Source organism: Electrona antarctica (assembly GCF_951216825.1).
Source record: "Electrona antarctica genome assembly, chromosome: 13".
Classification (NCBI taxonomy): domain Eukaryota; kingdom Metazoa; phylum Chordata; class Actinopteri; order Myctophiformes; family Myctophidae; genus Electrona; species Electrona antarctica.
The window spans coordinates 40541618-40554482 of record NC_136794.1 but is presented as its reverse complement, the minus strand read 5'-3'; the positions used below and the strand labels follow the sequence as shown (position 1 = coordinate 40554482).

Sequence of the window (12865 nt, the reverse complement as noted above, 5' to 3'; positions counted from 1 at the left end):
TCTTGATGTGGCACAGATCTGATTCAGGCTAGATTTGTCTGCCAGTGTAAATGGGGCCTTAATGGAACAGCCTTAATTAGTTTTATCGGTAACACCTGCCAGTACGGAAGTGGCCCGGCCGTAGGAACAGTTATTCTGTGTGCATGCAGCCCATTCCAAAGTGTGTACAGTCAGTCTCACAGATGCATGAGTTTCATATCGTAAATATATGAAGCTTGTGTTTAATCCACGTGGGTTCTTGTTTATAGCCGCAACAACATTCACATTCAACAACTGTCATGGCAGTTTGGTTACAACCGAACCGAAACGGACTTCCTCTTCCTTTTCAAAATAAGAGTCACTTGTAGTGAATAATTAGTCAACACTAGTTTTATTTCTAAGTCTACTTACAGGACAGATAGATATGTAGTACTAGAGCAGTGCCCGTTGGAGCCTCTACAGCCCAACGGGCCAGTGGCACTGGCCTACTTGGAACGATGCAAGTAAGTTGGAAATGCATGACCCACCCAGATATTATAGGTGAAAAGGGAAAACGTGTGTAGTATAGAAATAGAGGGTTTTCCTTACTTCCTTATTTTGACCACGCATGCGCAGTGCGCACTCTCGCACCAGTTATGTGCAGTGCACCCCTGTACTACGGGCAAGTGCCTCTGCGACCACGACCAGGCTGATTACACCTCTAACATACATGAATAATATGATCTGTTAAATCGCATTACCCACACTGTACATACTTTGGTGTTCATATATTCGAACGGGACTATATGTAAATTATGAAATTCCATTCTATTTCATTTTTCTTTGGATATAATTTAGAACAGTTGGATATTCTAGCCAGTAATTTGCATACCACGGCAGAGCAGCTGGTTGTAGGTTATACAACCACCACACATATATTTTGTTAATTCCGTTACAATGGCCATTTGTTTTAGGCCATAAATCCTCACACATCTGCATGATAAAAAGAATTGTTACATTTGCAAACGATCCCAGTGTTGCTGTGCTGTCAGGCTGGTCAGTATTGAGGATCTTTGTTGCATTTAGCTGGTAGTGTCACTGGTACACTGTGCTGGTCCCAGCTAGGGGCCATCAATATGTCACTGGTACACTGTGCTGGGTCCAGCTAGGGGCCATCAATATGTCCGTACACGGACAAATGTGTCCAAAGACTTGGTCTTGTCCCTGGCAAATGTTTTATTTCATTTTTTTAAATACCACAATGTTCTCATAATTGAAAAAATCAAATACAATCACAGTACTTTAGGTTGATATGTTGCACAATAACAGCGTCATGGAGTTTTATTTTAACTGTAGATCGTGCAAGTGCATTAACGGTGAGGACAGCATCAATCATCCTTCGCATAATACCTAGCGATTTTGGTGTCAAATGTGGAGTCATTTGAGCTTGCGTCTGCTGTGAGACATGAGAACAAAGCTGTCTCAAACTCCATGGCCATTGTCTTAGATTATCCAGTGTAGCTGGATAAGACCCAAAGGAGTCCAACTAGTACTAGTGGTTCTCAAATGTATTATTTGCAAGACCCCCTTAACTCTGAGAGTGTACAAATGGAACCTTTTCCGTTTCTGGCAATATTTAAACAAAAATGTCCACCACAAGCCGGCATGACGATGACCCCTGGCTGGCAGGGCCACTTTGACCCCTGGCTGGCAGGGCCACTTTGCAGTAGTGTCACTGGTCTTGTACTGTAGTACCCTGCATGCTGGGTCAATTCAGTGGTGGCAGAAGTGATGGAATCAGCACCTGACCGCTGTACGACTGCCAATATCCATTCCTTTGTTTCTTAGAGAATCAGCGATTAGCGATTATAATTACTTTTCCAGATTCATTGCAGCCGCCTCCACAGCTTGTTTTTTTTTTACTTAAGTAAAACTATCAATACTGCAATGTGGAAATGATTTCTTAAAAGGTAAAAGTCTGGATTCTAAATGTACTTGAGTAAACGTTCAAAAGTATTAGTATTAAAAGTATTCATTGTGAAGAATGTCCCATTTCACACATTTTCAAATAATAATCTTTTGAAAATAGCAGATCAATGACTCGCATCGTGTGGCGCATTGTGAGTTTATAGATCGGGTACAAGTAAAAGTGCAGATAATTGGAAATACTCCAGTAAAGAAAAATACCTCACAATTGTACTTAAGTACAGTACTAAAAAGGACGTAACCAGAAAAGTCTTTCGGTTTCTTTCTATTGGTGGTCTCACATACTCAATTAATCAAAAAACACAGTAAAATCCATAGTGTCAAATTTAACTCGGCGTGTACAAGTACAACAAATGTATGTACCAAATGGATCCAAATGTTCACACCAGAATAGGGACGGTAGTGGGTTTCAGAAGATTTCCCGTGTGCTGCTGTGTCATCATCGTTCTTTTAGTTGATTCCCCTGGAATCCTGCCGGGTGACTAAGGCGTAAGGCCTGCACTGCATTACTAGGGGTCACTGTGTGCGTGTGCGTGTGTGTGCGTGTGTGTGTGTGTGTGTGGACGGGTGTTGCATGAATAGATACAGCCTCCGTCTGTGCATGCCGTATAGTTCTAGTGAACAATGACCTCCGTCGCGGGAGGACAGATTGGCTTGGCAGCTGTTTTGTTGAGCGACGGCAAGCCAGACACACTTCTCTCCCCACCGTGGCCCCCGCCAACACCCATTCCCCCCCCCCCCCCCCCCCCCACACACACACACACACACACACTCTCGCTTTCTCCTTTTGTGCTACTTTCATTGTTGGAGGACTAAATTATTCCAGCCCTCTTCTGGCATTCATGGAGACAAACAGTGACGCGGCAGCTTGGATGCTGGGGGTCGGGTCATTAGGGGGGGGAGGGGAGGGGAGGGGTGTTCCGGTGGGCTGACGAGACCCTTCTCTTGCTATCCCCCTTTTGCAGTGACCACATACAGTGAAATACTAGGCCATGCCAAAGGCACACAGAAATAAAGTGTAAATTTAAGTAAGTGAGATTGCGATATAGATTTTACTGTGTTGATACTGTAGTGTACAGTACACTGTGCAGATTGAACCCCTTGCACTCATTGGCATTTTTCATTATGTCCAAATCACTGTTGTAGGCCTATCAGTAGGCTAGTGTTGCTTAGTAACACTACTGTTAACATTAGCAACACCACTATGTTATTGTATTGGATGAATGGCCTATATGGTTTTTGACAGACAGAGGAGCATAATTATACCAGAGCCATTGGTAAAGCAAAACATCGGTGAGCCAAATGCAAAAAAAATTGCCTTTTAAATAAATCTTATTTTGGGGCAGGCCTACAATCTTGTGTGTGGAAGGATGTGTGTGGATAGTTGAACTTTTCTATTCTATTGCTTTCCAATTGTTATCCGGTGCCTAAAACAGGTGACGTGCACACAATCTCTAGCCCATAGACCACTCAGGAAGCTTCAGTCTGATAATCAGGCTACACAATCTGTTCATTGAACTCAATCTGTTTAATACATGTATTATATGAACCCTAGCGTACCTATTCTGGAACATTCAGTGAAAATAGCAGGTCTTACCAGCGGCAATGGGGTTTGGCAATTTTTTGACAAAGAGATGTGGTATAGACTACAGGGTAAAAAAGGAGGGGGCTTAGTATTAAGCCCTGGGGACACCGGTCAACGGAGGGTTTAAGTGGTTAACAGCTGACCACCAGCTTGATTTACAAGGTTCCTTGAAGCTTTCTTTTATCGAAGAAAATAACATGTATTCATGAATGGAGGACCGATCTAACATTGTTCGGCATTCGGCCTAATCTGCAGCACAATGAACAAAAGGCTTGACACTATACTTATGCAATATCCTGCCCCAAACAAACAAACTACATATCCATGGACAGAGAACCTTCTAAAGTCCAGCGAATACTTGGTAAAATGGAAATATTTTAGATTTGTGTGTGTGTGTGTGTGTGTGTGTCTATGAAGTGTGCGTGCAATGTGCATGCACGCATGAGAAAGATGTGGGGGATACAGGAACATATGTCTATGTCTCTTGTTTTAACAGGGTCACTATTCACTGTAAGCACTTCTCCAACACAACAGGTCCCTCATGGATTCAACTAATCCAAGGACAGTGGTCCGTGTCACAGACTCACAGTGTCTGCAGCCTTAGAGCCGTACACTTTAAAACAAAACAATGTTCCAAGGATTACAAATATGGACGGGGGACCCCCAGATGGTTCCCTGCATGTGGAACGCCACCACTAAACATTAGCAAAGTACCTGCAGCCCACCAACATGGAGTTTACCAACCCCTTACCCTTAAATCTGCCATGTTTTACCATTTTGAAAAACATTTTAAAGTAGTTCTGATCTACATCAACACGTTGTGAGCTTGTAGATGGGCTATTTGAAAAGGTTTTTTTAAATAGTAAAAACATGGAACATAAGTTTAGGGATAAGGTATAGCCCTAAGAAGGGTTCTTCAAAATTTCAATCCTTAATTTTGGCGTCTGAAGCCAAAAAAGGAGAGGGCCTAGAAAGACCCCTGCAAGGGGACATATTGAAGCTATAGTCCTTGAGGAATATAGACACCAGATAATGACACACACACACACACACACACACACACACACACACACACACACACACACACACACACACACACACACACACACACACACACACACACACACACACACACACACACACACACACACACACACACACACACACACACACTATTATTATGCAAATCACAGAGATCTAGATGTCACCCCATTTCTGCACGGCGGCAGAAAGCAGCAATAAACAATAATGTATGTCTTACCTATATTTGGGAGAAAGTTCCTTCGGAATCCTTCCCTTTCCCCATGAATTTATCCAACCGGGCAATAGTTTATTAAATGAGTTTGCAGCACACTCAAAATAATGTGAACAGATGGTGCAACCATTAACAGGTTCCTGTGTCACACAGTACCTTTTACAAAGGTTCCTAGTTCCTACTACCTAAGCAACAGGTAAATGAAAACAGTAAATTAAAAACCACAGCCCCCTCACATATTAGAAGGACAATATCAGTCAACAGAAAAAATATTGTACTTTTTACTTCACTACAATTATTTGAAAACTACTTTTTAGATTTGGATTATTATTACAAAACATACATTAACGACTTCAGCAGCCCTCTTCAAACGTAGGCAATTGTTTTAAAATAACAGATCTACAAGCTCACAACGCATGTTTATTTATTTATTTGTAACTGAAAGCCGCCGTAGTTGATCATACTACAGAGTCACACGGACGTATCAACGTAGTTGATCATACTACAGAGTCACACGGACGTATCAACGTAGTTGATCATACTACAGAGTCACACGGACGTATCAACGTAGTTGATCATACTACAGAGTCACACGGACGTATCAACGTAGTTGATCATACTACAGAGTCACACGGACGTATCAAGACGAGCAGATCCGCAAGTTCGAATGATCTGTCGTTCTGCTAGTTTTGACATGTTTATATTTGAAACCTGGAGCAGTACCACATCATAGCCAAGGCGTGAGTTGGTGCTCGGTTATCAAACCTAGAACCTTACAATTCAAAGGTGAGCTCTCTACCAACTGAGACACACCCAGGCACAAAAAGAAACATACTGTTTACCAGTATGTAATACTACATATACTGTAATATGTAGGAGAAAAAATAATTGTAATAACAAATACACCCATGAGTTGACAGTCCACTTTAAAGTCAGTGATTCATAGTCATTGGCTTAAGTTATGGTTTGGTATGGTTCAGTCATTCGTTTAAAGCAGGATTTGTTCTGGTATTGCACATCAGGAGTGATTGATTGTTCACTTTGACATTTTGAGCCCATTGCTGCTTAAATGCAAATCAGGCGCAGAGAGAGGAGACGTGTTATTACAGTTTTCAACCTGCTGTTACAGTCTGCTCTGAAGAAGGCTCACTCTTAGATAGATTAGTATGACTATTACAGTCTGCTCTGAAGAAGGCTCACTCTTAGATAGATTAGCACAGTATGTCTGTCTAGTGTTCATTTCAGTCAACCCGAACACAGTAACGCTGATACAACCAGCGACTGCCCATAACTTCCATATCCCATTACTCCGACTACGTGGCTTTAATCCACAACAATGACACAGCACCGATAAAACCTTAACGTTTGAACCTTTCCCTTGTTGTGTCCCCCCCCTCTCTCCCCTATAGGCTTCCCTCCCAGGATTGGTCGGTGAGTCACCAGCAGTAACGGTGGGGTCCCCCGGGCGTCAGGGCGGTCAGGGAGGCAACAGCAGGAGTGGGACTGGATGTGTGAGGCAGCTTCATGGGCCTGAACGACCATCTGGAGGATGGGACAGGCTGCATCCTCAGCCTGGGGCTGGATCTGAACTACCTCCACGTGGAAGGAGGCCATCGCACCACCGCCGGGCACGCAGGGCCCCCGCGGGCCGGAGGAGAAGAGGAGGCGGGAGCCGGCGGTTGTGGTAACGGCAGCAGCAGCGGTAGTAACAGTAGGAGCAGCAGTACCAGCAGCAGTTTGAGCATCAGCAGCATCAGCATCAACAGTAACTGCTCAGAAGAAAGTGCCGTCTCGGACAGCGATGATGAACGGGTCCAGCGCCGGCTTCCAACACCCCACCGAGACCCCTCTGCACAGAGCCTTCCAACACCCCACCGGGACCCCTCTGCACAGAGCCTATCACCCCGAGCCTCTCCGCCCGCCGCGGCGATGCCCTCGCAGCTGCCGGCGACGGCGACACCGGTCGCCTCCGTGGATCCCCTCTCAGACTATCGGGCCAAGGTGGACTTCGCCCTGAAGCTTGGCTACCCCGAAGAGCTGGTGCTCCAGGTCCTGAGGAAGCTGGGCCCCAGCGCTCTCATCAACGACATACTGGGAGAGCTGGTCAAACTGGGAACCAAGACAGAGACGGAGCAGCAGGTCGGTGTCCTGGGGGGAGGCGGATTAGGAGGAGGTTCCACAGCCTACCAGTCCTCCTCCTTTTCTGCTCATTCCTCCTCTTCCTCGTCCCGCTCCTCCTCCACCTCCTCCCTGGACTCCTGCCGGTTGCTGTGTCCCTCGCGGCTCCTGGAAGACCACGAGAACTTGAGGCCGGTTGTTTTGGATGGGAGCAACGTGGCCATGAGGTGAGGAATGGGGGAGGGGTGGGGGGGGTCTACCTAATGGGACAAAATGAGTGTTGCCAAGTAAGCCGGACAGCCAGTCCATCAGGGGTTGCTGTCAGTACGGCCTGCAGGGGCTTCCAAGTTCCAATGGATGCAGGTTTTCACTGTGATGCGGCTAGTAATTCATTTTCAATGAGGCGTACGCCGTGCGTTTATTTTGGACACGGTCCCGCGTGCTTGTTTCGTGCACAAGCCCGCGACTGACTAGACCGAGCTGGATTGTGTTGAGCTTCTTTTTTTTTACGCAGCGTGTGTCACACCTCTCAGACCGTCGTTGATCCAGGCGACAACGTCTGCGTCACACACTCCCTGTCTGAAAAGGCCTTAACACACCTTCTATGGAGGGGGAGACTACGTGTAGTGTTGGTCTCATGCACTACATATGCATTTTTGCATTCTCTTTTTATAAGCAATAGACAAAACAAAATTTATATTCAAACATTTTCCAAAACATGCTGTTAATTCCAAACCCTTTCCTTGCCTGGCTAGAACACAGTTTTTCTTTCCCAGAAAGCCTTTCCACGACTTTCACGACTGTGGAAACCCTGATTGGCCATTCCTTACTGCCCAATGCCCATCTCTGAAAAAGCAGAATAGGCTATTAAAATAACCATGATTCATTTTTGCTCTGTTCCTCTTCACAGTCATGGAAACAAGGAAGTGTTCTCCTGTCAAGGCATCCAACTCGCCGTTGATTGGTTCCTGGAGCGAGGTCACCGTGACATCACTGTATTTGTTCCTGCGTGGAGGAAGGAACAGTCCCGACCCGATGCACTCATAACAGGTAACGGACAACCTTCATATTTGCAACCGAAGGTCGCAGATAAAACCCGTCAGTCGTTCGGTCGGTCACGCCTCCATATATGGTTGCCAGTCCATTATGCCTCGTGATATGATCAAACCACTGTGATGATAACCCCCCGTCTCCCCTTGCAGACCAGGAGATCCTGCGCAGGTTGGAGAAAGAGAAGATCCTGGTCTTCACTCCGTCCCGCCGTGTTCAGGGTCGTCGGGTCGTTTGCTATGACGACCGCTTCATCGTCAAGCTGGCCTATGAGTCCGACGGCATCATCGTTTCCAACGACAACTACCGTGACCTGTCCAATGAGAAGCCAGAGTGGAAGAAGTTCATTGATGAGCGGCTACTGATGTACTCGTTTGTAAACGACAAGTAAGATTTCCTCACCATAACAAAACTAAACGGTTCCGTTAAACTCCCGACAAACAGTTCCTTCTGGGGTTCCCCAAAGGTTGCACCTGAACATTCCCCGAAGCACATTAACTTTTTTGGAGTGCATATTGTGAGATTGTTTAATCGGTTTGTTTGAATTACAAGAACATATATCTAAAGATAGAAAACTGTGGGAAAAAAATGCTAGCATTGCTGTAGAAAATGTATAGAGCTCATCAAAACATCAGGATGAGGACGAAATTCAAGGCAAAAATAACACATTTCAATCTGTTACCTTACCTGTGTATTTAGGTTCATGCCACCTGATGACCCTCTGGGTCGACACGGGCCCAGTCTGGAGAACTTCCTGAGGAAGAGACCCATCATACCTGAACACAGGAAGCAGCCCTGTCCATACGGTAACAACACCAACAACACTTTACTCTATCTTATAAAAGTGAAGCTCAGAGGGCACTATCACTCCTACTCAACAGAGAATCTGTCAAATTAGATTGACATGATGCCAGGCGTCACATTCAACAAGCCGTTTTCCTATCACTATTTACATTCTATAACTATTTACATTTTACCTACGCATTTAGACCTGAGGCTGATTCTAAAAATGTTTTCTAAATCCTTCTGAAAAACGTAAAAAGCATGTACACCCGGGCGGGGTGCAACACACTCCATTTTCCAATAACAACGCACCGAGTGCACCGAATAATCAAACGACTAGAGTGTTGGAACGCACCCTATATTGTACATGATGCCATGCGGGTGAATATATATATATAATCTCTGTTCTCTCTCTCAGGGAGGAAATGCACCTATGGCCACAAGTGTAAGTTCTACCACCCAGAGAGAGGCAGCCAGCCCCTGCGTGCAGTGGCTGACGAGCTCAGAGCCAGCGTCAAAAGTTCATCATCTGCCAAAAGCCTGCTTGGAGACACCCTGATGATAAAAAGCCTCCATTCACCCAAGGGCCAAACGGACGGGATGCTGGTGGAGACAGAACTTGGCCGAGGGCCTTCAAAGAAAAAGCTGGACTCTAGCCTTCATAGTGACTGCTTCGGTGACTACCTGGAGGACAGGCTGGGTGTCCGGGCCAAAGCCGATGCTCGCAGGGGAAGTAGCAGCAGCAGCAGCAGCTGTAGCAGCAGCATTATCCTGGGGCACCACCTCGCTCCAGGGGGGCCAACGGCAAGCCAGGACAGGTGGGACCAGCCCAGGGGAGGAGATGGCGGTACCGCAAGGCTGGTTGGCGCGTCGGGGCCAGGCCGCAGCGACACCTACCCCACATGCGAGTCCCCAGAGCTGGACTACAGCTACCTGATGAGGGCCTACTCCAGCCTCAGTCTGGTTGTGCCCCAGAGTCCAGAGAGGTTCTTCCCGGCGGACTTGCGGGCAGGGTCGCTGGCGTCGGACTGCAGCAGCGAGGGCAGCGTCAGCTCGGACTCCTTCTCCCCTGACCCACTAGATGACAGAATCAAATGCCACCATCACCACCGCCCCACCCACTCCCACCACCATCACCACTGCCCCAAACGCTGCTCCCACCCTCCGGCCAGTCACGGTGCTCCCAGTGCGGGGCTTCACCCTCCCCATAGTTACGCCTTGCCTCAGACACTGCGGAGGCTACCCGGCTTTGGTTCGGAGGAGGCTCCGGCCTCCTACCCCCCGCATCCTTCACACTCCTTTAAGCCACCCTTGTTCTACCTGCCTCTCCACCCGCAGCATTCGTCCCTAAGCAGCCGTGCCGGGTGTCCTAGGGACTACCCAGCCCCTCCACCCGCACCTCCCCACACCTCCCCTCTGGGCCACAGTCTACTCGGCTCCCCCTGGCAGGAAAGCAGGCCCCAGGACTCCCGGTTGTACGAGGGGTCGCCCCTTCACGCCAGGAGGGACTATGCTGGATTGAACCAGCATCATCATCATCAGCAGCAGCAGCCTCTGTCAGGGTGGGAGATGCAGTACCAGCAGCCCCCCAAACCATTTCTCTGCCAGAGCCTCCCGGAGGGCCGCGACGAGGGCTGGCACTCGCCCTGGGGCAGGGACGGTCACTTGTCACCTCGCGACCTATCTACGTCCCAGCACCCCCACACTTCACTGCCTCTGTCCCACAGCAACAACCACACGCCCGTGGCCCCCCAGCGTCAAGAGTCCCCTACCCGGGGTCGATACCACGCGCCCGTGGCCCCCCAGCGTCAAGAGTCCCCTACCCGGGGTCGATACCAGGACGTGAGGGAGAACGTGTTTGTCAACCTGTGTAATATCTTCCCTCCGGATTTGGTGAGGGTGGTGATGGGCAGAAACCCCCATGTGACAGACGCCCAGCAGCTGGCCGCGGCCATTTTGATGGAGAAGTCCCAACAGGGTTACTGATGGTAATACATGTACAGTTGGGTGCCACCGATATTGTCCCTTATCATTTGACCCATTTAGGCCTGACCTCAAAATTTAAAAAAATCCTTCTAAATCCTCCAGTTTTCTGAAATAAATATTTTCACGATTTTTCAAAAATAGCAGACCTACAAGCTCGTAGCGCGCCACTCGGTGGCGCGCTATGAGCTTGTAGATCTGCTATTTTTCAATAGCTAAATTAAAACAATGTTTAAAACACCAAAAGGGGTTCCCGCCCAAAATGGGTTAACTGTCCTTTTGCGCAGATCACGCAAACCTCAGCAAAAAGAAAAGGACAATATCGATGGCCTCCAACTGTACAAGGGTCCACACTTACGCAGTTTTGCCATTGACGGTTCAAATTTGTCAAACGATCTGGAACGATCTTGTACAGCATCAGCAGGGTGAAGCCAGAGGTTGTAGATCACTTGAAAAGGTTAAGGCCAGGTCTGAGGTTTAAGATATATTCATATCTTACTGCTGCTGACATATTCATGTCCTACTGCTTATTGGATGTAATAGAGTATGGCCACATGACCAAGAGAAATTGTGATATCATATTTTTGAAATTGTATTTAAAGAGGATGAGCCTTGGGCTACAGTACAGTAGTACCTTATTTTTCTATCTTCAGAGTTGCTTCTTCAGCACCTTCAGCACTTACTTAACATCGGTGTAGTTTTGCTGGCATTGGCAATGTGCTTTAGGGAGGTTTTTGTTGCGTTTCAAGGTTGGCCGGGTTGTTTTTCTTACGTTGTGCATCTTTAATTTATTTATTTTGTTCATGTTAAGTTATTTAATTTTTTGTTCTGTTCTGCACTTTTTATTATTAATTATTATTATTATTTAACCAGCTTTCATTTTACATGATTTTACAATCACATGAGAATAAAAAAGAAAAACAAATCTTTGCCTTTGGGTTACCTCCGTTTGAAAAAAAAGAAAAATAGTCTACCAAACACTCGCATGCATAATGCATGAATTATATTTTCTAAACAGGTCTACACCTGTTTCAAAGTGGCTGTGGTTAAATTAGATGAATTTCCCATTTAGGGAAGCGAAACAGCCACAGCTGAATGTCTCAAAAACTACTCACCAAGAAACCCCCATTGCTGTGTTTCTTTTTTGAAGCTGCGTTCACTTCCTCTTGCCGGGAGAGCCCTGTCAGGTGACTTCACAGTTTGTGAGGTTGCAATTATTTTAGATTGAATTAAAACATGTCAAGTCTATCTGTCCTCAACCTGCATCATAGTGGCCATTTTTAAGTGGCTGTTGAGGAATAAAGTGCAGGTGTACTGGAGAAGGTATTAACTACTGTTTTTGTTTTGTTGGCGTTTTGTTTTATTTATTTATTTAAACATAAGTGTTAATTTATTCCTGTCTTTTTTTTTTGTTCTGTATATTAATGTCGTGGTGATTTTGTTGGATGGGGCCGTGTCACATGTCAGGGCTGTCATCACCACCAGGAGAAGCTTATATCAGCATTGCGTTGTCCCAGGCAGAAGAAACAGGGTATTTCTGGCCTCTGCAGCAGGCCTGTGTACATTCTGCTTGCTTCAGGGACTGGTTTTAAATACACCGAACATTACATTACATTACTTTCGTTAAACAGTTAGCTGATGGTTGAAATGTGAAAGATGTGGCAAATGACATAATGTAAGACCACATGGATAGTTTCTGTCTATTCACAGACCACAAGGAAAATCCAGATCTCAGAATGTAGAAATGTTTTTTTTCTCTGCATAGAGGTAAAACACTCGGGCTGGGCCCTCCATTGAATACAATAGGCCGTGTTTGTGGTTGGGAATCAGGCAGAGGAGTAGGAGTGTTCTGTCACTGTCGGTCTGGGCACGCTGTCGGTCTGGGCACCTGTTCAGCAGGAAACATAACTGGCAGATATATGCGTTACGTCCCCCTAGTGAAACTCAGGGAACTGGCTGATAACTCCATGTGTACCGGAGGAGACACATTGATGTCCCGGGACTACAGTGGGGGTTTGGCAGGGACTACATGGGAGAAATGGGAATTGGCACAGCAACTAAAATGGGGAGAAAATGGTGGAAAAACTGGGAATTATATTAAAAAAAAAGAAAAAAGAAAAAAAAGGCGCTGCCTCCGTGTAAATCTA

The 12865-nt window shown here is 46.4% G+C and overlaps 1 protein-coding gene across 1 annotated transcript; it reads left to right on the top strand.

Annotated features, from left to right (window-relative positions):
* Positions 1–6308: 6308 nt before the first annotated feature.
* LOC306934975 (putative ribonuclease ZC3H12C) lies at positions 6309–10721 on the top strand (the record flags this gene model as incomplete). Its single annotated transcript, XM_079517797.1, has 5 exons — positions 6309–7129; positions 7813–7952; positions 8105–8339; positions 8652–8758; positions 9154–10721. The coding sequence occupies 5 exons, from the start codon at positions 6309–6311 to the stop codon at positions 10719–10721; spliced, it is 2871 nt and encodes a 956-aa protein (XP_079373923.1).
* Positions 10722–12865: the final 2144 nt, after the last annotated feature.